The 25,607-nt window shown below is 38.5% G+C and overlaps 1 protein-coding gene across 9 annotated transcripts in view; it reads right to left on the bottom strand.

The window, feature by feature from the left end:
- The window catches only part of Gab3 (GRB2 associated binding protein 3), a 168,038-nt gene that overhangs the window by 68,074 nt on the left and 74,357 nt on the right, over nucleotides 1-25,607 (bottom strand). For all 9 annotated transcript variants that reach the window (XM_076561759.1, XM_076561760.1, XM_015990835.3 and 6 more), the window contains exons 5-8: nucleotides 20,396-20,451; nucleotides 19,533-19,740; nucleotides 16,836-16,917; nucleotides 14,951-15,053 (exon numbers count right to left, since the gene is read on the bottom strand). In XM_076561759.1, the coding sequence (XP_076417874.1) occupies nucleotides 14,951-15,053; nucleotides 16,836-16,917; nucleotides 19,533-19,740; nucleotides 20,396-20,451 (449 nt within the window). The remainder of the gene's footprint in view (nucleotides 1-14,950; nucleotides 15,054-16,835; nucleotides 16,918-19,532; nucleotides 19,741-20,395; nucleotides 20,452-25,607) is intronic.

Here is a 25,607-nt window from a genome sequence, read left to right as displayed (position 1 = left end):
TATCAACAACACTGTAAGTGACACTTGAAGGTGACTATAGCAAGATGAATTTTATATGGGAGGAGAAAGGTGATTAAGGATGAAAATGTCATAATGAAACAATGTTTTGTATAAATAATGGCTGCTAATTTTCTTTTTGCAAAAATAAATATTAAAGCCACACTGAGATATCACTGTACACCTATTAGAATGTCTACAATTTTAAAAAATTGATAATTCAAATCATGTAGACAAGAATGGAGAAACACTGATGCCCTCATACTTTACTAGCAGGAGGGAAAATGCTGCAGTCACTAAGCCAATATCTTATAAAGTATGCTTTAGAAAGTGTCTTATAAAGATACAAACGTACTTTATAAAGTATTTTACAAAGTTAAATATACATTTGATGAAATAATGTGTATATTGAGGAGAAGGGTTCTATAGGTGAGGAGTGTGGGATCCATATATCACTACCACAGGATAATAATGAGACCAGTAGACATTCTTGGACTCTAAGACAGCTATTGTTTCCAAAACTACAGTTATGAAGTAGCAACAAAATAATTTTATTGTTGGGGGTCACCACAACATGAAGAATTATATTAAAGGGTTGCAGCATTACGAAGGTTGAGAAGCACTGACCTAAAGCTTAGTTATGCATACCTGAATAGTAGTGTCTTTACATTTTAGGCTGGACAGTTTTGGTTTTTTTCCCCCTTAGGGGATGTACTGTACATTGTAGAATATATAACAGCATTTCTTTTAATTTTTATTTATTGTTATTTGTATGAGTGTTTTTTTCTACATTTATATATGTGATACATGCATGCTGGGTGCCCATGGAGTTCAGAAGAGGGCACCAAATTCCCTAGAACTGGAATTTCAGATGATTTTGAGCTACAACATGGTTTGCTGGGAGCTGAACCGAGGTTCCCTGTAAGAACAAGTGCTCTTAACCACTGAGACATCTCTTTAGGCCCCGTAGCATCACTTTTTAGTTCTTCCCACTAGAAACCAATTGTTTCATCTCTTTTGACTCTAGCTTTGTATCTAGACACTGACAGGGTCCTTTGAGGGCCAAAATCATAGCCAATTCAGAACACTGCCCTTAAGAAAAGAAAAATTTTATCTACATAAAAGCCTGTAGAAGATCCCAAAGTTTAGGGAAAAGATGATAGAGTGAAAGGACAACTCAGAGAACTGGGAAAACAGCTATAAATTATGCATCGGATAAGGGTTAATGTTCATAACATAGAATAAACACCTGAAACTCAATAATGAAAACAACCTAATTAAAAATAGACAACATATTATAGTAATTTTTCCAAAGAAGATAACAAAATGGTAAACAAACACATTAAAGATATTTAATGTCATTATTCATTTGGAAAAGACAAATGAAAACCACAATGACCTTCCACTTCATATTGATTAGGGTAACTATTACAAAAATAGGGAGAATAAAATGTTAAGATGTGGAGAAATTTGGAATCCTTGTGTTTTGCTGGTAGGAATGTAAAATGGCACAGCCATTGTGGAAGACAAGTTTGGTGTTTCCTTAAAATGTCAACATAAAATGTATGTATATGGTTCAACAATTTCACCTGTAGACAAATACTCAAAAGATTTGAGAAAGCAAGTGCTCAAATATATTCTTGTATCTGATATTTACAGCATCATTATTCACAACAGCCCAAAAGTGGCAACAACACACGTCTATCAACAAATAAGTGGAAAAATAAAATATAGTATGCTCTTATTAAATATTATTCACATACTATATATGTATATATATTTAAAAACCACTATGCTAAATGAAAGACAGATACAAAAGAATTAATATTGTATGATTCTACTTTTTAAACATCTATTTATTTATTTGTGTGTTCACACACATGCCACAGCATGCACGCAGAGGCCAGAGGACAAAATGTATGTAACATTGTTAATCATATACCTAAAAATTTGTGGGAGTTGGCTGTCTCCATAGTGGAAGAGGACTCAGATCATAACAGTTGTCAGGCCAGTATCTTTACCTGTTGAGCCATTTTAACAGCTCTAGTCTCACTTTTATAAGGGACCTAGAATATAAAGATATAAAATAGAACAGAAGTGGGAATAAGTGTTTAATGGGCAGAGGTTTGTGCTTGAGACGAAAAAAAATAGCCTGGAAATAAACAGTGGTGATGTGTATGTACATTGTTAATCATATACCTAAAAATGGTTAAAATTAAATTTTGTGCTATGTATATAACTACAGTAAATTGTTTATTAAATACTACAAAATGTTTATAACTATTCTACTTGTCCCCAGATGTGAAAGAGTCCAAGTGTCCCTCAGTGGGTGAATGGGTAAACAAAATGTGGAATACCCATACAAGGGAATGCTACTCAGCAATAAAACAGAAAGAAGTAGTGACAAATGTATCAGTTTGGATGAATTTCAGATAATAGTCTGAGTAAATTAGGCCAGACTCAAAAATATTATATGATTCTCTCTATGCAACATTCTTGACAAGCTAAAATGATAGTTATGAAGAATAGATCAGTTACTACCAAGAGTTAGGAGTGGCAGTATGGTATAAAGAGTATAAAGAGACAGAATGAGTGAGTACTTGGGGTTGATGGCCATGTTCAGTATCCTGATTGTGGTAAAGTTCACACAATTCTATCATCTATCTATCTATCTATCTATCTATCTATCTATCTATCTATCTATCTATCATCTATCTATCTAAATTCATCTATCTCCATATACCCAAACTAAGAGAACTGCAAACCAAGAAAGAAATTTCACTGTATGATTTCAAAACTTAAAAGTCTTATAGAAGACAAAGCAGTAGCTTACGCATCTGTCTTCACAGAAGCCCAACAAGAAAGGGATGCACTTCAGCCCATCCTTCTAGCACATCTCCATTCCTTTGTGCTGCCTACACAAACACTTTCTACTAGGGACCCCTAGTGACCACACAAGGATGGGATTCAACCCATCTCCATTCCTTTGTGTTACCACCAACCCAGAAAACACTTTGTACCAGGGACCCCCACAACCAACATATTTAACTAGAATCCAGAGAGGGTAACAGCAACTAAAGAATGGAACACCTATCCAACAAAGATAAGACCAGATATCTATGTCAAGAAACACGTAAAACATCATAACTCCTGGTGCCTAGATTCCAGAGCAAAAACAAACAAACAAACAAACAAACAACAATATACCTCCTCCAGAAGCCAATAACCCTATTGCAATAGGCCCTAAGAAAAGCAAATTTAGTACAAGCACTAGAGAAGAACTTCAAAATATCAATTGTGAATATGTTCAAGGACCTTAAAGGAGATATGAACAAATGCCTTAATTAGGACCATGAAAACACAATCAGTTGAATGGAATAATGAAAACAACTTAAGACACAAAAGTAGAATTTAATAAAGAAATAGAATCACCAAAGAAAGCCCAAATTGAAATATAACTGAAAATAAAAAAAAAAAACCTCAGGACAACAAACAAAATCCTCAGATATCAGTGCCTCCATCAACCTTCATCATAGAAGCTTCTTGTAGTAGATGGTAATTAACAAAGAGATCCACAACTGGACAATGTGCAGTTTTGGAGCACTTAGTCCTAAATGTGATGTCCATCAAATCCCTCCCCTCAAGGCTCAGGAATCTATGGAGAATAGAAGGTGAAAAAATTGTAAGAACCAGAGGTAATAGATGACTCCAAGGAAATAATGTCTTCTAAATACAGCAGAACTGATGAAGATATGAACCTATGGATATTGTAGCAGCACACAAAAGACCTACACAGTTTCAAGCCAGATGAAGTCCCAGTACTGAGAAAAAGTGAAGACAGTATCCAACCCCTAACCAAGAAGCTATTTGCAATTGTTACTGGCAAAGGGAAAATAAGTTTTGTCCAATGGAGTGCCAATAGGTGTATCAGTTACATTCTAGGGCAATCTCCATGCCCAAGAATAATGATGGTCAACACAAAATGAACTCCATGATTATTTTGTGTGCCTTTTTGTTTTGTTTTGGCATTTTAAAAAATCTTTTTGGTTATTTTCTTCATTTTGATTTTTTTCTGTTTTGGTATAGTTTTCTGTTTTGTGTCTTTGTTTTTCTGTTTGTGTGTGTGTGTGTGTGTGTGTGTGTGTGTGTGTGTGTGTGTGATTTTTAAGAGAGAAAGAACATAAATTTGGGTAGGTAGAGAGGTGGGGAGGACCTGGGAGGAGTTGAAGGAGGAGAAAATATGATCAAAATATGTTGTATGACAAAAAAACTAAACAAATAAAAAGGAAAAAAATATTTTCTTCAAACTGGAAAAAGTATAGGACAAGAAGACAGTTCAGGGGGCTGGAGAGATGGCTCAGCAGTTAAGAGCACTGACTGTTCTTCCACAGGACATGAGTTCAATTCCCAGCAACCACATGGTGGCTCATAACCACCTGTAATGAGATCTGGCGCCCTCTTCTGGCCTGCAGGGACACATGCAGGCAGAACACTGTAAAAATAATAAATAAATAAATAAATAAATCTTCAGAAGAAGAAGAAGAAGGAGGAGGAGGAGGAGGAGGAGGAGGAGGAGGAGGAGGAGGAGGAGGAGGAGGAGGAGGAGAAGAAGAAGAAGAAGAAGAAGAAGAAGAAGAAGAAGAAGAAGAAGAAGAAGAAGAAGAAGAAGACAGTTCAGTAACTGCTTGCCTTTCAAGTATGAGGACCTGAATTTAATACCCAGAGCCCAGACAAATAAAAGCCAGGCATAGTGATATAAACTTGTAATCCCAGTACTAAGGAAGTGGAGATAGGTAAAAGCCTGGGGCATATCCCCCAGCAAGCTTAGTCTGCTTGGTAAGCTCTAGCCCAGTGAGAGATCCTGTCTCAGAAAGCAATGTGAATAGCCCTTGAAGAAAGACAACGTTTTTCTGATTTTTTCACATGTATGCACACATATATATGCATTACTTCATTTGGGAACCCGTTCTCAGGTTCCTGGTGGCTTTACCCAGCATGTCCACATAGAGGATGATTAGGACCACGGGCCTGAGTGCAGGTGTCTGAGATGGTCTGCATTTGGCTGTGCTGGGGGAGGAGGTCTTTTGCTCCACCCCTTGGCCTCTCTATAAAAACCATGGGGCAGAGACAGTTGGAGCCCCGTTGGAATAGGTTCCAGGCCATCTCGAGGCTATCCTTTATTTTCTATCTGTTTATCTCCGCAAGATTCTCTGCTATAAATCCTTCTATCTAATATTTCCTGTTGCTCGCACTCAAGAAAACTCTGGGGAGCTGTGGGCTTGGTGGGTAAATGCCCCACAGAATGGCGCCATGAACAGGGACTAAAGAAAAAAGAAAAAAAGGACTAAAGAAAAAAGAGGGGAATAAGAAAAGGGGGGGACTAAAGACAAAGTAATAGGGACTAAAGATAAAGGAAAATAATAGTTTTATTACAGAGTTTTTGGTGAAAGTGCTGAGTCAGCCCTGCCAGTGGAAAGGCATGCCAGTGTTATGGAAAAAAAATATGTATATATTTATATATATTATTGAGAGGCAGGGGTTTTATCCTCGAGAGAAAAGGAAAATGGACTGGAAGGATGTCCGATGCTGCAGCAAAATTCTCTTCTGTCAAAATTTTCTATCTTCTATCCCTGTCTCAATTTCTATCTGTGAAAAATAAGTATAAGGTATAGGGTAGTAATATAGTGTAGAAAACTTAGAAGTATAAGATCATGTAGGAAAAAATAAGTAAGGCAACAAGTCAGAAAAACTTCAATTTTCTAACTTTGGGGGCTATGAATGCAAACTGGGGGAAAAAATCTTTCTTTGGGCTTTACGGGTAGTAAAAAAGCTCTTCTCTGAGCTTATGGGGAAGAAAAAGTTTCCTATGGAAGCTTTTGTCCTGGGGACAGCTGAAATGCTAAGTCCAAGCGGCAGGAGAAAGTGTTTTCTCCCTGAGGCAAAAATACGGGTGTAAAAAGCCAAAAAGTTTAAAGTTCAGAAGTTTTGGGAAAAGTTGGTCTTTCTCCTGGGGGAAAAAAATCTTTCTCTTAAACTATAAAGCTTTTCTTGGAAAATTTGGGGGAAAACATCTCTCTAAAAAGCTTTAATCTTGTGCCGGGCGGTGGTGGCGCACGCCTTTAATCCCAGCACTTGGGAGGCAGAGCCAGGCGGATCTCTGTGAGTTCGAGGCCAGCCTGGTCTACCAAGTGAGCTCCAGGAAAGGCGCAAAGCTACACAGAGAAACCCTGTCTCGAAAAACCAAAAAAAAAAAAAAAAAAAAAAAAAAAAAAAAAAAAAAAAAAAAAAAAAAAAAAAAAAAAAAAGCTTTAATCTTTCTCAAAAGCTCTCTTAAAAACTAAAGCCTTTAACTTTCTCAGAATGACAAAAATTAGAATCACCTGAAGATATTAGTATGGGGACCACCTGTGATTAGCTCAAAGGGAAAACAACAAACCTCTTAAGATGGCAAAACCTCTCCAAGTTCTCTTTCAAGCTTTAAAAATCCTCCCTGCAATGCAGGAGGCAGGGACAAGTTCCTAAAAACCTCTTCTAAGCTCTGTCTCTTTAAACTAGTAAAAGACAGTGGGTCAGAGTACCCTGAGGGAAACGCTTGGGAGAGTGTGGGTAAAGAGCTACAGAGAGCCCAAAAGGGCAGGAAACTTTACCTGAGAAAAGCAAAAAAAGCCAAGCCTTTCAGTTACAGCCAAGCTGAAGGATCAAGGGTTTTGTTTCTGAGTGAGCATCTTTGAAAAGGTGCTCCTAATCTTCCTAAGGCAAAGATCCCCTGAAGCATTGTATCCTCTCTTCTGACCAAAAACCCAGAGGCAAGTGGCCAGCGTCTCTGAGTTGGAGTGCATTTCGGGGATACTAGGGTTCCTGCAGTTGCAAACTTCCTGGAGCACAGAGCTGAGGCAGGAAGGTGCAGGACCCAGGGGAAGATTGATAATGAACAACCAAAGCTAAGGCTGGTGGGAACGGCACAGGCACAGTTGTCTGCTATCCTACAAGTCCCTGGTTGATAGGTCCACAGCTGCACAAAGAAATCTGAGAAAAGCTTTCCTATCAGAGAAAGGACCTTTCTGGGAAAACAGTAAAGCTGAACTGTGTCTGAAGCAGTTGTGCTGCTGAGTCAGAACGCTGTCTGGGGAAAGAGCCCAGGCAGGGCAGGACAGAACTATCCAGGAGTAAAGCTTTCTTTTCTGTCAGAGAAAGCACTTCTTTGAGAAAAGCTTTGTTTCAACTTTCTCCGATGAGATGAGGGAGTGTAGCCCTGAGGGATGATTGCCTCTGGCATAAGCTCCCAGACAAACAAACCCAACCCACTGGGGGACTGGGCCAAGTGGAGGCCTGATGAGGCAAAACACCTGTCTTAATGGGAGTTTAGAGATGGCAAAAACCTCCCTTGTTAGATTTTCAGTCTGTATGCAAGCCACACAGACCCCGAAAACAAATGGACAAAAAAGCTCCTACCTTCAGTAGCAGGGAAAGCCGCCACTGTAGTGTCGGAAACTGTTTCTGGTGTAGAGGGGATAAACTGAGACCAAACTGGGAACTGTCTGGGAGAAAGACTCTGAAGAAACAGAAGGGACAGATTCCTCCCCAGAAAATGCATGACCCGTGAAAAGCTGCTAGAATTTGAGGCAGATTCAGGGGGAGAAAAAAAGCCCCTACTTCCAAAGGCAGCTAGCAGAGGTACAGAGCTGCAGACAGATACCTGAAGCTCTGCATCTGGGGCGGGGGCGAGGAACAAGCAAAATGAGAATAAAATCAGTGGGAGAAAATCTCTCTGAAAGAGCTATGGAAAAGCTATTGTACATGATCTTGTTTTTCACTGACTGGCTAAGACAAACACAAACCCCTAGGAAAGTTGCTATCAGAAATGCCAGCCTCAATGCTGGCTAATGAGGCAGGTGTGGTTCTGATCCCAGGCCAGTGTCAAATGAAGAAGAGACACCTGTTAAAGCCAGCTGAGGCGAGACCAGAAACCTCCCAATGTCCCATAGTTGAAAATGTAAAATGCTTGTTCAAATCTCCCGTTGCAAAAGCAAAAAACTTGTTCAAACCTCCCAGGCAAGAATTTGAAAGCAAGTCTGGTAAAAAAGAAACCCTCGAGGTCTTCTTCCCAATCATCTATGGCAAATGGATGTTATGCATATTGCAGAATTTGGCAAATTAAAATATGTACATGTGACCATTGACACTTATTCAAGATTTTTTTTTTTTTTTTTTTTTTTGGTTTTTCGAGACAGGGTTTCTCTGCGTAGCTTTGCGCCTTTCCTGGAGCTCACTTGGTAGCCCAGGCTGGCCTCGAACTCACAGAGATCCGCCTGGCTCTGCCTCCCGAGTGCTGGGATTAAAGGCGTGCGCCACCACTGCCCGGCTGACACTTATTCAAGATTTTTAATGGCTAGTGCACAATCTGGGGAAGCTACAAAACATGCAATTATGCACTGCTTGAAGTGTTTTTCATATATGGATTTACCAAAAGTTATTAAAACTGATAATGGTTCTGGATATTGTAATAAGGCATTTCAACAATTTTGTGTCCAATGGGAAATCATACATAAAACAGGTATTCCTTATAGTCCTCAGGGACAAGGTATTGTGGAAAGGGCTCATAGCAGTCTTAAAATACAACTTCAAAAATAAAAATAAAAAAGGAAGAAATTTACCCTCAATCACCACATTAATGCATTAAACCATGCTCTTTTTGTTCTGAACTTTTTGAATGTGGATGTCTATGAACAGTCTGCCGCAGATAGATTTTTGCACAGTGGCACCCAAGCGACTTTTGCTCAAGTGAAATGGAAAGATCCCTGCTTGGGATTATGGAAGGGTCCTGATTCTGTTTTAATATAGGGTCGAGGACATGTTTGTGTTTTTTCACCAGAGGAGAATGAAGCTCGGTGGTTACCAGGGTGTTTGTAAAGAGCGTGGAACTAAGAAAAGTCAGCTCCAATGACGTTCCTATAAAGGAACCAGAATGAAAGTGGCTCGATTAGTGTTTCTGAGGTTTTGTCACTGGTTAATGCAAACAGTGAGGAAATAAGAGTTCAGAGCTGGGCTGCTTTTGGTTTTACTAGCTCCTTTAGAAAAATACTTTATATCACCTAATAGCTGTGCAGTACTTGGCGAAGAGCTTTCCAGCAGCTAAATACGGTAATTTCACCCTCAGCGTGAAGTGAAGTTTTTCGGTAGAGCAAACCCAGAGTACTGCTGTAATAGAAACGCTTGTCTGAATTGAAGCACTTAGGGGAGCTATTATGAATTTGGGCGAAGGGACAGCCTCTAGTTAAAGATCGTTTACCGCTGACAGTGCATCTCTGCCAGTTCCCGAACTGCTGAGAGAACTGGCAACTTTGGGGTGTAGCTTCGTCCTGAGAAGGTTCCAGTCCCCTAGCAACAAGTATCACAACTCTATAACAACAACACTCACTAAATCCCAGTGCTTTATAGCAAAGCTGACTATAAACTCTAAACTTTACAAATGATGTATGTATTTGCTGTCTAGTTAAGAAAATCTAATAGAGATAGTGATGATAATTAAGAGTAAGAAGTAGAAAAAGATGAAAATAAGATATGTGAGTTTGTAGAAAGTCTGTCTTTTACATCTCTGTATTAAGAAATCTTTAGGTGTTTGCTAAGTTAAATATATGCTAATGGTAGCCCTATATAAGTTTGTAAAATAAGTCTATAGAGTTCCTTTAAGAATATAAGCTTACAAGAAGTATCTAAGGTAGTCCTAAGACATGTAGTAATAAGCTTATAAGAAGTAAAGATACTAGTTGTAAATGTAAGTTTAAATAAGAGTAAGATGGAATGAATATAAGTATATAAGAAGTAATAAAAATATATTTGCTAAAGTAGCCCTTAAAGAGTATAAATAAGTAGATGTTAATGTTATATGTGAGTTTGTAAAAATGTGTAAATGTTGTGTGACTTTATGCTTAAGTACATGTTATATGTGAGTTTGTGAAAAACTGTAAATACTGGGTGTGAGTCTATGCTTAATGTATATGGTAAAAGAATCTGAGATACAGATGTTAGTGTCCTAGCAGACGGCAAAGCAGGCAGTCTGAATGGTTTCAAAAGCTCCAGAAGCCGCTAAGAAGCTAAGAATGGCGGACCCCAGAACCAGCACAACAAGGCATCCGCAGCTGAGATCTGTGGAAAATCAACGCAGCACAGAAAAACCTGAGCTAACGGCAAAAATGGTGCAGTTTAAAATATTACTATAACTAAAAAGGTCTCTGGCTTGAGAATAAAAGTTGCAGAGACGCTTGTTTGAACTAAAATTGTTAACTGCAAAAACTTTTGGTTATAGAACGTCTCTTCATATTTGGAAGTTAAAGCCTGATACCAGAATTTATTTCTTGTTTGAACTTTTTGAACTTATAATAAGATAAAACTACAAAAAGACTTTTGTTATGAATTTCTTCATATTTGGAAGCCTAGTACCAGAATTTATCATTTGAATTTTGGGACTTAAGAAATGAAATGAACAATAGAGATTTCATAGCAATGAAATTTTGAGTTTACTTATAGTAATGACCTAGGGACTGTTTTCTGGAATTAGGTTAAAAATGGAATGTTTAAATGAAGAACTTTATTGTTTCTACCTTGACTCAAGATGCAGTTTTATGTATGCATATATGCTGGTGATTCATGAACTGTTCTGTGTTTAAAATGCAATTGTTTTGTGGCACTGTTTATGTAAAAATGGAATTACTTATGGAACTGGTTTTGTGTTACAAATGGAACTGTTTAAACAGAAAAGTTTGGGTTTTCTAACTAGGCTTGAGATCTTGCTTAAAAAATTATAAGAAAAGGGAGCGTTAATATTCCTTAGTCTACTTAATTTAAAAAATTGTTTAAGTGGATTAATGTCATGTTTTGTAAGAAATGCAAATGGGGTATCCTAAGAGACTACTTTTAAAGTATAAAGAGTTTTACTAAACTGCTTTTGGATGTTTTGCTAAAAGTTTTCAAAGTATTAATGTATTAATGATTAGATTGAGAATATTGCTTTTCTTTTTTTTTCGGTTTTTTTTTTTTGTTTTTTTTTTTTTGGTTTTTTCGAGACAGGGTTTCTCTGTGTAGCTTTGCGCCTTTCCTGGAGCTCACTTGGTAGCCCAGGCTGGCCTCGAACTCACAGAGATCTGCCTGGCTCTGCCTCCCGAGTGCTGGGATTAAAGGCGTGCGCCACCACGCCCGGCGAGAATATTGCTTTTCAATATGGGTTTGTAGGAATTGTATAAGTTTGGGTTTTTTTCTAACTTTGTTTGAGATTTTGTTTAAAAAATTATAAAGAAAAGGAGGAGTTATGAGTGAATTAAGGTTGAATGTATGTTTGCAGAAATTATATTTAACCTATTGATATTAATGCACCCTGGTTTTGTGGAGTTAAGGAAACATTTAAGTTTGATGTGAATACATCAAAGTTTTTTCTATGTTCTGTTAGCAAGAAAATTCAAATGATTGAGTTAAAGTTGTAAGACGGAGAAAATTGTTAACTATATATAGCACCATATATTCTAATTCAAATGGTTCTGTTAAGAGTTTGCTTTGAGTTGTAATATTGAGAGAATTGTGACTATGTATAGCAATATTTATGTTAACCTGTTAATGGTAATGATGAAGCTAAGGGATTCTTTAAGTTTGTAGTTGCCTTAAGAGTTTTTGGTTTAGAAAGGGCTTGAGGCAGCTAAGACTGCTGTAGTCACCTTGGACTTAATTCAAAAGAGAAATGCCATCTTTATCACCCTCTACTCCCATACTGGGAGGTGTAACAGCTATGGAGATTGCTGTAAGCCATTAATAGTTATTTTTTTATATATTAAGAAGGGGGGACCTGTGGGAGCCTGTTCTTGGGTTCCTCGTGGCTTTACCCAGCAGGTCCACATAGAGGATGATTAGGACCACGGGCCTGAGTGCAGGTGTCTGAGATGGTCTGCACTTGGCTGTGCTGGGGGAGGAGGTCTTTTGCTCGACCCCTTGGAGTCTCTATAAAAACCCTGGGGCAGAGACAGTCTGGGCCCGTTGGAAAAGGTCCCAGGCCATCTCGAGGCTATCCTTTATTTTCTGTTTATCTCTGCAAGATTCTCCGCAATAAATCCTTCTATCTAATATTTCCTGCTGCTCACACTCAAGAAAACTCTGGGGAGCTGTGCGGTTGGTGGGTAAACACCCCACAACTTCATACATGAACATGTGTGTGTGTGTGTGTGTGTGTGTGTGTGTGTGTGTGTATCACACACATGTACAAAGTATTGTATGGTTGGGGTTTATTAATAGTTTAATTGTTGTAGTGCTTGCTTAGCACTCATATAGCCCCAAATAAACCTTAAATGATGATGCATATCTATAATCCCAGCACTTGGGAGGTGGGGGCAAAAGGATTTGAAGTTCAGGGTCAACTTGAGCTACATACTGAGTTAAGGTCAGCCTGGGTTACAGGAGATTCTTTCCAAAAAGGGTATTATAACACTATAATAAAAATTATTAATGTGAGTTTTAACACTAGTATTCTACTTCCAAAAGTTGTTCTGACATATGAACTGTGGCATGTGCACACGAATGCATGCACATGTGCACATGCACGTGCACACATACATAAACAGATATAGTAGAAAAGAAGTCTTACAAGTTTTTTAAATTGTAAAGTTTGAAAAACTGGTATATAAGAAATAGCATTAAAATTATATTTAGTCTTCTAAACTTTCATTTCATAAACATTTGAAGGATATATAAAAACACTTGTATAGCAATAAGACAAAACCTGTATTTTAATCCCCGGCCTCACCTTTTAAAAAAAATTAATTTTATTTATGTATATGATATTTTTGCCTCCATGTTTATCTGGGCACTACTTGTGTGCCTGATGCTATCAAAGACCAAAAGAGGGCATCAGATCCTCTGGAGCTGGAGTTTCAGATGATGGTGAGCCATCATGTAGATGCTGAGAATCAAACCTAGCCAGTAATCTTAACTGCTGCCTGGCATCACTCTTAACAATCAAATCAGAACTTTTTTTCAGTGAAAAAAATTAACACGTATGATTATGGAAAAAATCAATATAAATCATGTTAGTTTTGACTATCATATTGGGCCATTGTGTGGCACTAGGTATAAACAAGTCATTTCAGAGTATATTGTAAACTGAAGTTAAACAAACACACCTGAATGATGTAAGACACCCCTTCACCTTTTTCACATAGTTCTTCGCTCACATCTACCATCAACCAGTATTGCCAGCTCTTCAACTTCTGTGTCATATTGTTCAGTAATACACATTCATTGACAACCTATACACACTTAGGCAAGCAACCAATATTTAATTGTGTTGTTTATGAAATAACTGGTCTTACTGTCTCAGATATCAGCAAACTGTTGGTATCTGGAATAACTTTATACTTGCTTCCATAATGTTTAAGGTTCACTTCCCTTTTCTGTTCTCCAGAAACAGAGAACAGTTGTTTAATCCTTTATAGGAATGTTTTCTTCTAGGGATTTCCCAAGGGCCATTACTAAGTGTAAGAAATATTGGGAAGAATACAGCAGATTTATACATGTGTCACTTCCCACCTGCATGTAGTTAAGTGTATCACAGCACAACTTTTATCAAATGAGACAAAATGAAGCATTCAGCTGTTACTTTCCTAGAGGCAATTCATTTTAGACTTTAATTTTATATAATATTTTAATATATTCTTTGAAAATGCAAGTTTCATAATGTATACAATGTGCTTTAATTGCCTTGTCTCCTCACACATAGGAGGATAAGATTATCTTCTTAAGAGCATATATCAGTGCCTTGAACATCATCTTGCCTTAGCAGGATAGAAAATATCTCTTCAAAACCTAATGTTCATAGTGAAATTCTCTCTTGGAACTCTGTTTCTATGTTGTGGATAGACATAGTTCTGGCTAAAGGGTTCTCTAATTGCTATGGATGCTAAAAGCATTTTCAAAACTTGTGATCTCAATGGAATCCACATTAAGAGAATAGGGCAATAGGACAGGGAGGAGATACTAACACTCTTGAACTGTGAATGGCTAATCAAAAGACAAAGATGTCACATTTCTACACACTCAGGTCTACAGAAAGACCCTAAAACATAAATCTCCAGAAAGTTCAGAAGCAGGTGTTTTTATAAAATAAAGCCTCCAATAAACCTGTTTTTACAGCCTGGACTTTGGACATTTAGAGAATTACAAATCCATTGGAATCAAACAGAACATCACAGTTTTTTGGAAAAAGAATTGACTACCATTTCTATTTTCCACAGCATGGGCTCTAAGTCCAAGGTTCCCATGAAATATTATGAACTTCAAATGGTATAAGGAGCTGAATACTGCAAGAAGGAAAAACAGCTTCAAGGGAGCTGAGGAATGACTCCATAGATAAAATGCTTTGTACTCAAAAGTTAGGATCTGAATCTGGATCTCCAGAACCCATATAAAAGCTGGGCATGATTATATACATCTATAATTCAGGTACTTAGCTGGGAGGAGAAGACAAATGAATCCCTGGATTTCTGTGGCCAGGCAGCCTAGCAAATCAGTGAGCTCTGGGTTCAATGAGAGATCCTATCCTAAGATTAACTTAAAGAAAAAAATGGTAAGGTGAAGAGACATAGTGGAAGACTCTTGATGTCGACCTTTGGTCCCCACACACATGTGCATACACATGTACAAATGCACCAATATGCACACATGCATACACATATACTACACACATGCACACACATACAATACACATTAAAAAGAAAAAAAGGAAATTAGCTTCAAATTGATTTGCTCCCAATCTAAAAAAAAAAAAAAAAAAAAAAAAAAAAAACGGTGACCTGGTTTTACAATCAAGTGTGCATTATGACTACACAGAGACTTCTGAGGAATGTACTTTTATCATAATGAATTCTCAAGATTATAGATTTGGAGAAGAAAAAGAACACAAAAAGTACAAGATTACCATTTGGATGTAGCTTTCTTCTTCTTCTTTGGAAGAAGGAGTGGCAAAAAATCTTGCAGAATTAATACCATTTCTTTGTGAAGAGAGAAAGCTGGTTCGATTGCTAAGACCAAAAAATATAGATGAGATCAATGCAATGTCTTACAGCTGCTCTGAAACATAGCCAGGAACAAACACAGTCCTGTGGAGTTTGAGCCCTCCCCTTCCAGACACAGCTTCCTTTTGGCCCAAGCAATTCTTGAAGAAGACACTTCCCAGTAGCCCTGTCTCACTCAGAAGAAAAAGCTTCCCAATTGTTTTTTCCTAAGCCCTCCACATAATGCAGACAAATACATTGTATTTAGCAAATGACAACAAATTAACAAAAATACTCCAAAGTAATAAAGCTGACTGACAGAATTAAAAAAATACTCCAAAGCAAAATCTAAACAAGCAACCAGACAACAACCCCTTCCCACTTCTTTTGGATCTTTTTTATTCCAAAGTAGCCAGAAGAAGTATGGAAGTATACTCATCCATCTAACAGGACAAGAAGAGATAGTGTATTAATTTCTGTCTTCCTTCTGAGATGGATGAACAGGCTAAGTGTCTCTGCAGTTTGGCCTGGAAATAAAGCTCTCTGCAGAATTCTGCTTTACAAAGTTAGCATGTCTGTGTGGGTATGGTGGTGCATCCTTTTACCTTTAATCCCAGAACTCAGGAAGCAGAGACAGGCAGATTTCTGTGAGTTCAAGCCCTTCCTGATCTACATAGTAAACTCCAGGCCAACCAGGGATACATAGAGAGACCACGCCTCAAAAAAAAAGTTACCATGTCCTGTGACATTTATCATGAGCTAGGAAAATGCAGCTTCTGGAAGGTAAGATCAGCAGGCACAGATGTGTTAAGGTTTGTTTACCCAGCCCATAAACTATCCCACTTTCTCTGAGAGCTCTTTTCTCAGATATAATTCATAAAGTTGAGATTCTCTAGTTATTAGTGTTGTCTGTGTACTCTGTGCCATAGTGGATTCCAATCTGACAGAATTCCATAATTTTGTCTCCCTTGAATATCTGCATTGGGATCGAAAAATAGTCCATATTTGTTGGTGCTGGAATTAAAGCATGTAAACAAACTTGGAGTATGTAATGGGTAATCTTGGTTGTCAACTTGACATCTAGAATCAACTAAACTGAAGCAGATGGGTACACCTGTGAGGGATTTTCCTTATTAGATCATTTGAAGTGGGAAAACCCACCCTAAATCTGGGCCACACCTTCTAATGACAGCTCACATAAAAAGATGTGGAAGAAGGAATCTTTTGCTTTTTGCCTGCTTGCCTTCACTCTCACTAGAAAGTTAATCTATCCTGCTGCTGAGGTATTTCTACACTGGTGTTAGAACCTACTTCCTTAGGATCCCAATATAGACTGAAGGCCAGAATCCCTCTGGGCATTCCCTGGTCTTCAGTACCAGATTGGAACTGTTGAGATATCTAGAATCACAGACTGAACAAGTACTGTATTCCTGGCCTTCATGTTGGGAGACAGCCATTGTAGGCCTACTCAGACCACAGCCTGTAAGCCACTTTAACAAATCCTCTTTTAATATATACATATTCATTTTATCAGTTCTGTTTCTTTAGAGAACCCTGACTAATACAGAACGGGATCATGCAACAAAGAAAAGAGCTCTGCAGAGAACAGGTACAGCAGGACGAGAGAGAAGTTCCCAACACTGCTCTATTTCCAGGATTCAGAATCTGGAGGAACCCAGTCACATGCCTTCCCCTTTGTGATCCAGAAACCACTCCTGGCTCTTGATAACAAGATCAACTCCTCCCTTGGCTCCCTTAAGCAAGATGAAATGAGCTTCAACCACAAGAGATCTAATATCTGAGGTTTACCAAGGCACAGTGTGAGTCCTGGTTAGAGATGTGTGTTCTCGAATGGTGGAAAGGTTTCTGAGGTCCAAGGGAGGTGGCCGTGCTAAAAAAAAAAAAAAAAAAAAAAAAAAAAGTGCACAGTATTCAGTATGGTGAAGCAGAGAATCTAAAGATTGTAAAAGCTATCACAATACACTTTTTTTACATGCCAAATTTAAATGTATTGACAGTAATTACTGGTAATGAGTAAGAATTTCAACATTCCATTCTTGCCTGATTCCCTGGGGAAAAGGACAAGTATTGAATAAATAAATGGCCTCATGGCATGTTAGAGGTAACAAAATGAGACTGTACATTTAGTCAACAAACACGTATTGGAAACTCAGTCTATCAGTCATGAATCACAAAGGAAACCAAACTGGAAACACAATATTAACCAAATATACAGAAATCTGTAGCCTCAGGAAGACCAATCAATGTATTCCAGACACTCTACATGTCTGAAAGGCAGAAATGATCACCAGGTTCCAGTCTCCATGTCTCCACCTAATGGTCCTCCCACCTAAAATAGTCTTCCTCATGTTGTTTCCTAGTTACTCATCTTCACATCTCAGTTCAATGTCCCCTGCTTTGGGTGGTCTTCTCTGGCCTCCAGACAGTGCCAGATCCCTCACCACAGGCCTCATGTTTTTGTTTCCTTATGCTGCATGCACTTCTCCCACAGTTTTTAATGAAACACTATCTGTGATTATTTGACTATAGTCTATACCGTGATCCCAGATGACAGGGTTTCCTTTTGGTTTGCTCAAGGCAGCAGCCTCCACACTTAGTACTTGCCTCAGTGGCCTATCTGGCTGCTTTGATATCTATTTTCTTCACTAACCTACATGGGCAGAAATACATGCTGACAGAGACCTTCCTGCTGCCCAATTGTTATCTTAGGTACCATGGGCCTACGCAACTATCTAGGCTCAGGATGTAGAAATACATGAATGATGGGGGGAAGGGGAGGGGGGCAGGAAGGAGGAGAACAAGGGAATCTGTGGCTGTTATGTAGAACTGAATGGTATTGTAAAATAAAATAAAATAAAATAAAAAATAAAAAAATAAAAAGAAATACATGAATGAAGTGTCCCTGGGAAGGAAAATCTCTCCTGATAGCATAACAATCAGTTGTCTTCAGGTTTCACTACCTGTTCTCTCCTACATGAACTCCAGGATTCATTGCAAAACTCACCTACCCTGGCTCATATTCCCACCTTTTCACCTACCTACCAAGTGTTTACCCCTGAGTCCATCAAATACCTTCTCTTTGTTTAAATGATGTTTCTGACTAGAATGGCTAGTTATTTCCTCTGTACCGCTCAAGATAGAGTCTGTTCTATTTAATACTGATTTTGTAGTTCTTTTTGTTTCTTCCACATGGTTTTGATATACGATCCTCCTCCTCAGACCAAAGACCCTCCTTGGTTTCCATCCCTGCATACTATCTGGTGCCTAATACACCACTGCACGCATGACCAACACATGGTTGGTTTACACCCAAAAAGGTGTAGCTGGAATGGACCAGACCTGAGTAAGGTCTCATTTAGCAGCTTTGGGCATGGCCACCAGAAGGGGTAGTTTTTCCAAAGAGCAATGAGAAGCAGAAGCAGACCATATTGTCTGACAAGGATCATAGACATAGCCAAATGCTTCCTTATAATCATATAGCCTACTTAGCAGGTGAAGGTAACAATGAAGTTAAGAATTCACTTTGAGGGAGAGATGTCTCAATGGTGAAGAGCACTTACTGGCCTTCCAGAGGACCCAGTTCTGTTCTCAGCACCTACATGGCAGCTCACAACCATCTGTAACTCCAGTTTCAGGGGATTTGATACCCCCTTATGGCCTCTGTGGACACTGAATACATGTAGTACATAGACATAAATGCAGGTAAAATACCCACATACATGAAATAATCTAAAAAAATAAAAAATAATTCACTTTGATCTGTCTTTTCTCTTTCTTTTTCTTCTCCTTGTATGTCCATGATGTTTAGCAGATCAGAAGGGCTACCTGAGAGTAGTAACACAGGGGCTAAAAGTTGCTCTTTGTACACAATAGTCATATGATTCATAGCTGAAGTCCTCCCCTACTACAACCTCTGCTGACATATGGTATGCATAGAGCAATAAGTTATAAAATGTACTTGAGTATGAAGGACATTAAAGAATTGTTGTCAATGACCATTGTTGCCTGCCTTCCAGAAGGTCAGTATTATACACTTGAGTTATTTACATGAGATGTTTGGTGGCTTCCACTATGATTCTCATCACTTACTCCTGGGACTTCATTATGGAAGTAGACAAAACTAAGCCCTCTGGAATGAAATTGGATTTGTAAGTTTATTTGCAGAGACTAATTACCTTTAGGTCCCCTGACTCTTTTTTATAATAATCTTGGAACAAAAGTTATCCCCAATCTCCTAATTCTTCTCCATCTATTTCTTTCTAATATTTTTTTCTGGTTTTTCAAGACAGGGTTTCTCTGAGTAACAATCCTGGCTGTCCTAGAACTTGCTTTGTAGACCAGGCTGGCCTCAAACTTACTGAGATCTGTTTGCCTCTGCCACCCAAGTGCTGGGATTAAAGGTGTGGGCCACCACTGCCTGACTCTTTCTAATATGGAAGGAGCTTGCCCTCCTACCCAAACAGCAATCCTAGTCAAATGCCTTACATTTCCTCTGGGGCTTGAGATCTCTGTTCACTGGAGGTGGCTCCAAGTCTGCAGGTAACTCCGACAACATGCTTGAGCTCATTGGGATGTAGTCATCCTGGCTGTAATGGGGTCTAAGACTAGAAGCAGTGCCTTTGGGGCTCATGGGCACATAGGAGTCTTCAGCACTGAATGAAGCTGTAGGATACATCGGTGAAAACTTACATGGCTGCAAAACAGAGCAAGTATAGGTTGGAAACTATAGACCACAAATTCAAACTGCTACTAGTAGGCACTACAGCTGTGCATACAGTTTGAGTTCCAAATTACCCCAAAGTAACTCTGAATTTCTTAGGGAAAATTGGACAAGCCTCTAGTCAAAGTTCTGCCTCTGAATTCACATGAGAATAGATGATAACTCTCCAAGATCTAATGCTAGCACACTAAAGGTTTTGAATTAAGATTTGCTCTTAACTTTGACTATCAACTTGGCTGGACTTGGGATTTCTTGGAGACCCATCTTTCGGAGCATTTCTAGAGAGGTTTAACTGAGAAGGAAAGTCCTACTCTGAATGTAGGCAGTACCAACCTCCTGGAATCCTAGAATCCAGAACTGAATAAACCAGGAGGCAAAATAAACCTTTCTCTTATGTGGCTCAGTCAGATATTTTTTCACAACAACGAGAAAAATAACAATACATGCTTCAAGTATAATGCAGTGCTTTAATAGCTATCCAAATCAGTTCAAATCTTTAGGAGATTACTGGAAGAGTTCTCAGAGATTCAGAGTACTGAATCTCAGAAGACTTAAAGGAAATATCACATATAGGTCAGGTTATTTCTGGTCAAACTGAAACTTAAAGGAATGCAAGGGCCAAACTTACCAGATTTAAACTGAGCCGCTTATCTCGGTGTCTTAAGGACTGGATTTGTACATCACCTGAAAGATAGTCTAAAGTGGTGAGTGCTGCAGGACAATATCCATTGAAACTAAAGTCCAAGTCCCTATACTCCTCAGGTCCTGTGCCTATAGGTCCAGAGAGGCAGGGAAGGATAATACATAATTTCCATATAAAAAGCTTGATAGTAAATGTAACTGGAAGTCAGAATCCATTCCCCAAGAGATGGAAAATCAGTCCAGATTCTAAAGATACTTATGTTGTCTGATGGCTTTGGTTCTCTTCATAAATCAGAAAAAGATACAGCAAGTAATTAACAAATGTTTGCTGAATTTATTAAAATAATCTTCTGAGTTTGGATAGACCTGTGGGTCTCAGGAAAAAAATGTTTGAAATATCCATTGTAGTAAGCAAAAAAAAAAAAAAACAAGTTTAGCATAGAACAACAGCATTGTGGTCAGCATTAAGGGCTCAGTTGAGCTCTGCTACCTTGAGTCAGTGACTGTGATCTTTCTGCAACAATAAACAGATACTCAGGTATGGGCTTGGGAAGACAGAGTATTTGAACTAATCTAGAATCAGGAACTTGTTACATGGATGTGAAAATGAGACAAAATTTAGAGTAGTTGTTTAACTGAAAGAAGAAATGTCTATAAGGCATATTGAGTTCTTAACTCATCAAATAAGGCCAGAATTACTCTAATACAAAGTCAAACATATTATAAGAGAACTATAGATCAAGATATGTCATGAATATAAATGCAAACATTCTAAAAATACTAATAAATTCGATTTGGTGATGCTTAAAAAGAATTACATAACACGATCAAGTAGGATTTATAATAGTTATGCAAGTCTGGCTCAACATTTGAAAATCAATTACCATATTCCACATTAAGTTTAAGGAATACTATAGGGCTTTGATCCCTTTATGAATCTTGAGATTGATGAGTATGTGGAGATGGCAACTAGTGGGCACCAGATTAATACTGGAATGGTGATAATATGAGGAAATAACAGCATCATCATGTTAGAAGTCTTGGAAAGAGCCTAAACAGTGGCTGCTCAGCAGAAAAGTCCATGCCCTCCCCAAAAAGCCTGTTTAACTATGATGTAAAATTGGGTTATGTGCATTTTAATATGACAGTTTTTGCCAAATAAACTTCTCGTGTTACTTAAAAGGGGATAATAAAAGTACATGATCATATCCACAGATGTAGAAAAAGCATTTGACAAAATTGAATACCCATTCATGATTTTAAAAAGAAAAAGTGGGGCTGGAGAGATGGCTGAGTGGTTAAGAGCATGTTTTGCTCTTGCAAAACATCTAAGCTCAGTTCCCAGCACTTAGCTTATAAGTGCTTGTGACTCCAGTTCCAAGGAGATCCAATGCCTCTGACCTCATAGGCACCTGCACTAACATGCATGTAACTGTACAGGCATACATGTACATTGCTGAGAAGAGAGAGAGAGAGAGAGAGAGAGAGAGAGAGAGAGAGAGAGAGAGAGAGAGAGAGAGAGAAGGAAAGAAAGAAACCCTCAGTAAACTAGGAATAAAGAGGAACATCTTCAACGTTGTAAAGAAAGCTACAGAGCAGGGGATGTAGCTAGGTGGTAGAGTGCCTGCCTAGCATGCTCAAAGCCATGAGTTCAATCTGTAGCACTAAGAAAGGAAGGTAGTGAGGAACAGAGAGGGTAGGAAGGGAGACAGGGAAGGGGGGAAGGAATGTAAGCCTACAAAGAAATCTACAGCTAACACAATAATTAATGGTAAGAAACTCAAAATGTTCCTCCTAAAAATAAGAAAAATCCAAGGATGTTCCCTCTCCACACTGCTTTTTTTCTTTATTAAGATTTTTTTCACTCATTTTACACATTAATCAAAGATTCCCCCTCTTCCCTCCTCCTGCCCTACCCCCACTCCCTCCCACAAGAAGGCAAGGCCTCCCATAGGGAGGCACATTCAGTAGAGGCAAGTCCAAGCCCTTCCCCCTGCCTCAAGGCTGCACAAGGTGTCCCATCATAGGTAGTGGGCTCCACAAAGTCCACTCATGCACCAGGGATGGATTCTGATCCTACTGCCAGGACCCCCGCCCCAAGCAGATCAAGCTACACAATTGTCTCACTATGCAGAGGGCCTAGTCCAGTCCCATGCAGGCTCCACAGCCATAGACCCAACTTTCATGAGTTCCCACTAGTTTGCTTTGGTTATCTCTACAGGTTTCCCTATCATGATCCTGATGCACTTGCTCATAGAATCCCTCCTCTCTCTCTCCTACTGGATGCCTGGAGCTCTGCCTGATGTTTGGCTGTTGATCTCTGCATCTGCCTCCATCAATCATTGGAGAAAAGTTCTGTCCACATTGCTTTTTAACATTGTACTATAAGTACTAATAAATGCAATGTGACAAGAAAAGAAAAAAATATACAGATTAGGAAGGAAGAAATTAAACTTGTCTTTGTTGATAGACATGGTGGTGCATGTCTGTCATTCCAGCACTCAGGAGGGTAAGGCAGGAGGGTCTCCAAGAATTCAAGGCCAATCTAGGGTACATGGTGAGTTTGAAGTTAGTATGGGCAACTTAAGACTTTGTCTCACAAAACACCCAAAATCCTGTCTCTGTTCACAGATATGATTAAGAAGAAACCTTGAACAAAAATCAATGAATTTTTCCTGGAATAATAGGCTATCACTGCAAGGTTTCAGGACATAAAGTTAACATAAGTCCATCAGTATCGTATACAATAGCAATTAAGTGAAATTCTAAGTAAAAAAAAAAGCACAATATAATTTACACTAGTACCTACCTCTCCAAATGAAATACATTGCTTACATATAAACCTAACAAAATATGTACAAAATCTATATGTGTAAAACTGAAAATTTTGGTGAAATAAAACAAAACAACTAAATAAATGGAGGGGGTATAAAGTTAGTAAAGTGCTTATCTTGTAAGCATTAGAGTTTGAGTTTGGATCCTCAGCATCCACATAAAAGCTGTTACAGCATCCCACATTTGTAACTGAAAGTGTAGACAGGAGGATCCCTGAAGCTCAATGGCCAGATAATCTAGCTTATTGATGAGCTTCAGGTTCAGTGAGAGAGCCTGTTTAAAAAATAAGATAGAAAACAATAGAGGAAAACACTCAACACTGGCTTCTAGCCTCCACATTCGTATATACACACCCAGGCAGATACCATACACAGTAAGTTAAATAAATGGGACCCAGAGAAATGGCTCAGTAGTTAAGAGGACATACTGAGTTTGGTTACCAGCACCCACACTAGGTAGTTGACAACTACCTGTGCTCCAGGTCCATGAGATCCAACGACCTCTTCTGGAGTCCACAGGCACTTTCACTTACATGTGTACATATCCACACACAAACATACACATATATGCATGATCAAACATAAAAATACGTATTTTTAAATTAAATACATGAAGAAATACCACATTCTCTTAAGAAACTTATTGATTTATGAATAAATTAATATTGTCAAGTTGTCCATTCCCAAGTTCATCTATAAATACAGTGTAATTCTAATCAGAATACAAAAAGCTATTGTGTATATATATAAATAGTTTCCATATGAAGTTTAAGTGGATGGAAAGGCAAAAATACAGAAATGTTAACATAATATTGAAAGAGAAGAACAAAGTTAAGGAACTGACACTATCTGACTCCATTATTTATTCTAATGTTATAGTAATCATGACAGTGTAGTACTGTAGGAAAACTCAGTCACTAGCCTAACTAATTCCATTTTATCCCGCTCTGGCTCTATGTTCCCTTTCTAAATTTTTCCCTCTAACTCACTCTTCTTCAGGTACCTTGAATTCTTAGAAGGTAAGGACTAATGAACAAATGTCATTATAACAAAGGACTGAAACTCTCCCCAAGAAATGATGTGCCTCAAGAAACAAATTACCTCCATGATGAAGTTGTTCTACAAATGGAGGCAGTTTCTCCATGAAGGGAATAGAGGCAACACCCTGGATCAGGAGCAATCATCTCATGGAAACCAGATTGTTTCCTTCAAGTCATGACTGTGATAACTTCTCTAAAACCAGAACTGAGATAATGGTTGGTCATATCACCAGCCTGAACAAGAACTCTGTCAGCTATCTGACATCACCACCCCCTCAGCTATGCATGCCTCAATTCTTTTGATTTATTTCCTCTCCTATACACTCTCAAAATTTCCTTAAGATAGACCTGGGTCAATGAAATCTCTTTATCTGTTTTGTTTTCATTGTTTTGTTTCATTTGATCTAGTGTAATCCCATTGGTTAAAGCTTCTTTCTCTTCCTATTTTTTTAATTAGCATATTCAAACAGGTAGCTGAACCTAGTCCACTGGGATCCACCCTGTGGCCTAAAATTTGTTCCTAAAACTCTGGTGAGAGAATTGGTGAAAGAACAGACATATATTTCAATGGACTGGAATAGAGACTGCTAAATAGAGCCACATAAATATGTTTAGCTAAACTTTGAAAAAGAAGTGAATGCTATGCACTGTAGAAAACATATTATCTTCTTAACAAATGATGCTGGAACAAATTAAATGTCCTCATATAAAAGAAATCTAAACAGAGATGTGGTGGTATTGTTTTCCCCAAAATATTATGTACCTTAATAAACTTATCTGGGGTCAGAGAACAGAAAAGCCACTAGGTAGGCGGTGATAGCACACACCTTTAATCCTGGCATTCCAGAGATAGAAATCCCTCTGGATCTCTGTGAGTTCAAGGCCACATTGGAAATAGCCAAGCATGGTGACACACACCTTTAATCCCAGAAAGCCAGCCTTTAATCCCAGGGAGTGGTGGTAGAAAACAGAAAGATATATAAGGCGTGAGGACCAGAAACTAGGGGCATTTGGCTGGTTAAGCATGTGGCTGGTTAAGCTTCAGACTTTCGAGCAGCACAGTTCAGCTGAGATTCATTCTGGATGAGGACACAGAGGCTTCCAGTCTAAGGAAACAGGACCAGCTGAGGATCCAGCGAGGTGAGATAGCTGTGGCTTGTTCTGTCTCTCTGACCTTCCAGTATTCGCCCCAATAACTGGCCTCGGGTTTGATTTTATTAATAAGAACTTTTAAGATTCCTGCTACACAGAGACCCTATACCTTTCACAAAAATTAAATCAGAGTGGGTCTTAGGCTTAACTATAAAATGAAAAATTAAGGTGC

The sequence above is a fragment of the Peromyscus maniculatus genome, chromosome X (genome assembly GCF_049852395.1).
Source record: "Peromyscus maniculatus bairdii isolate BWxNUB_F1_BW_parent chromosome X, HU_Pman_BW_mat_3.1, whole genome shotgun sequence".
Taxonomy (NCBI): Eukaryota; Metazoa; Chordata; class Mammalia; order Rodentia; family Cricetidae; genus Peromyscus; species Peromyscus maniculatus.
The sequence above is the reverse complement of the archived record's forward strand: the minus strand, read 5'-3'. Positions and strand labels throughout refer to the sequence as shown.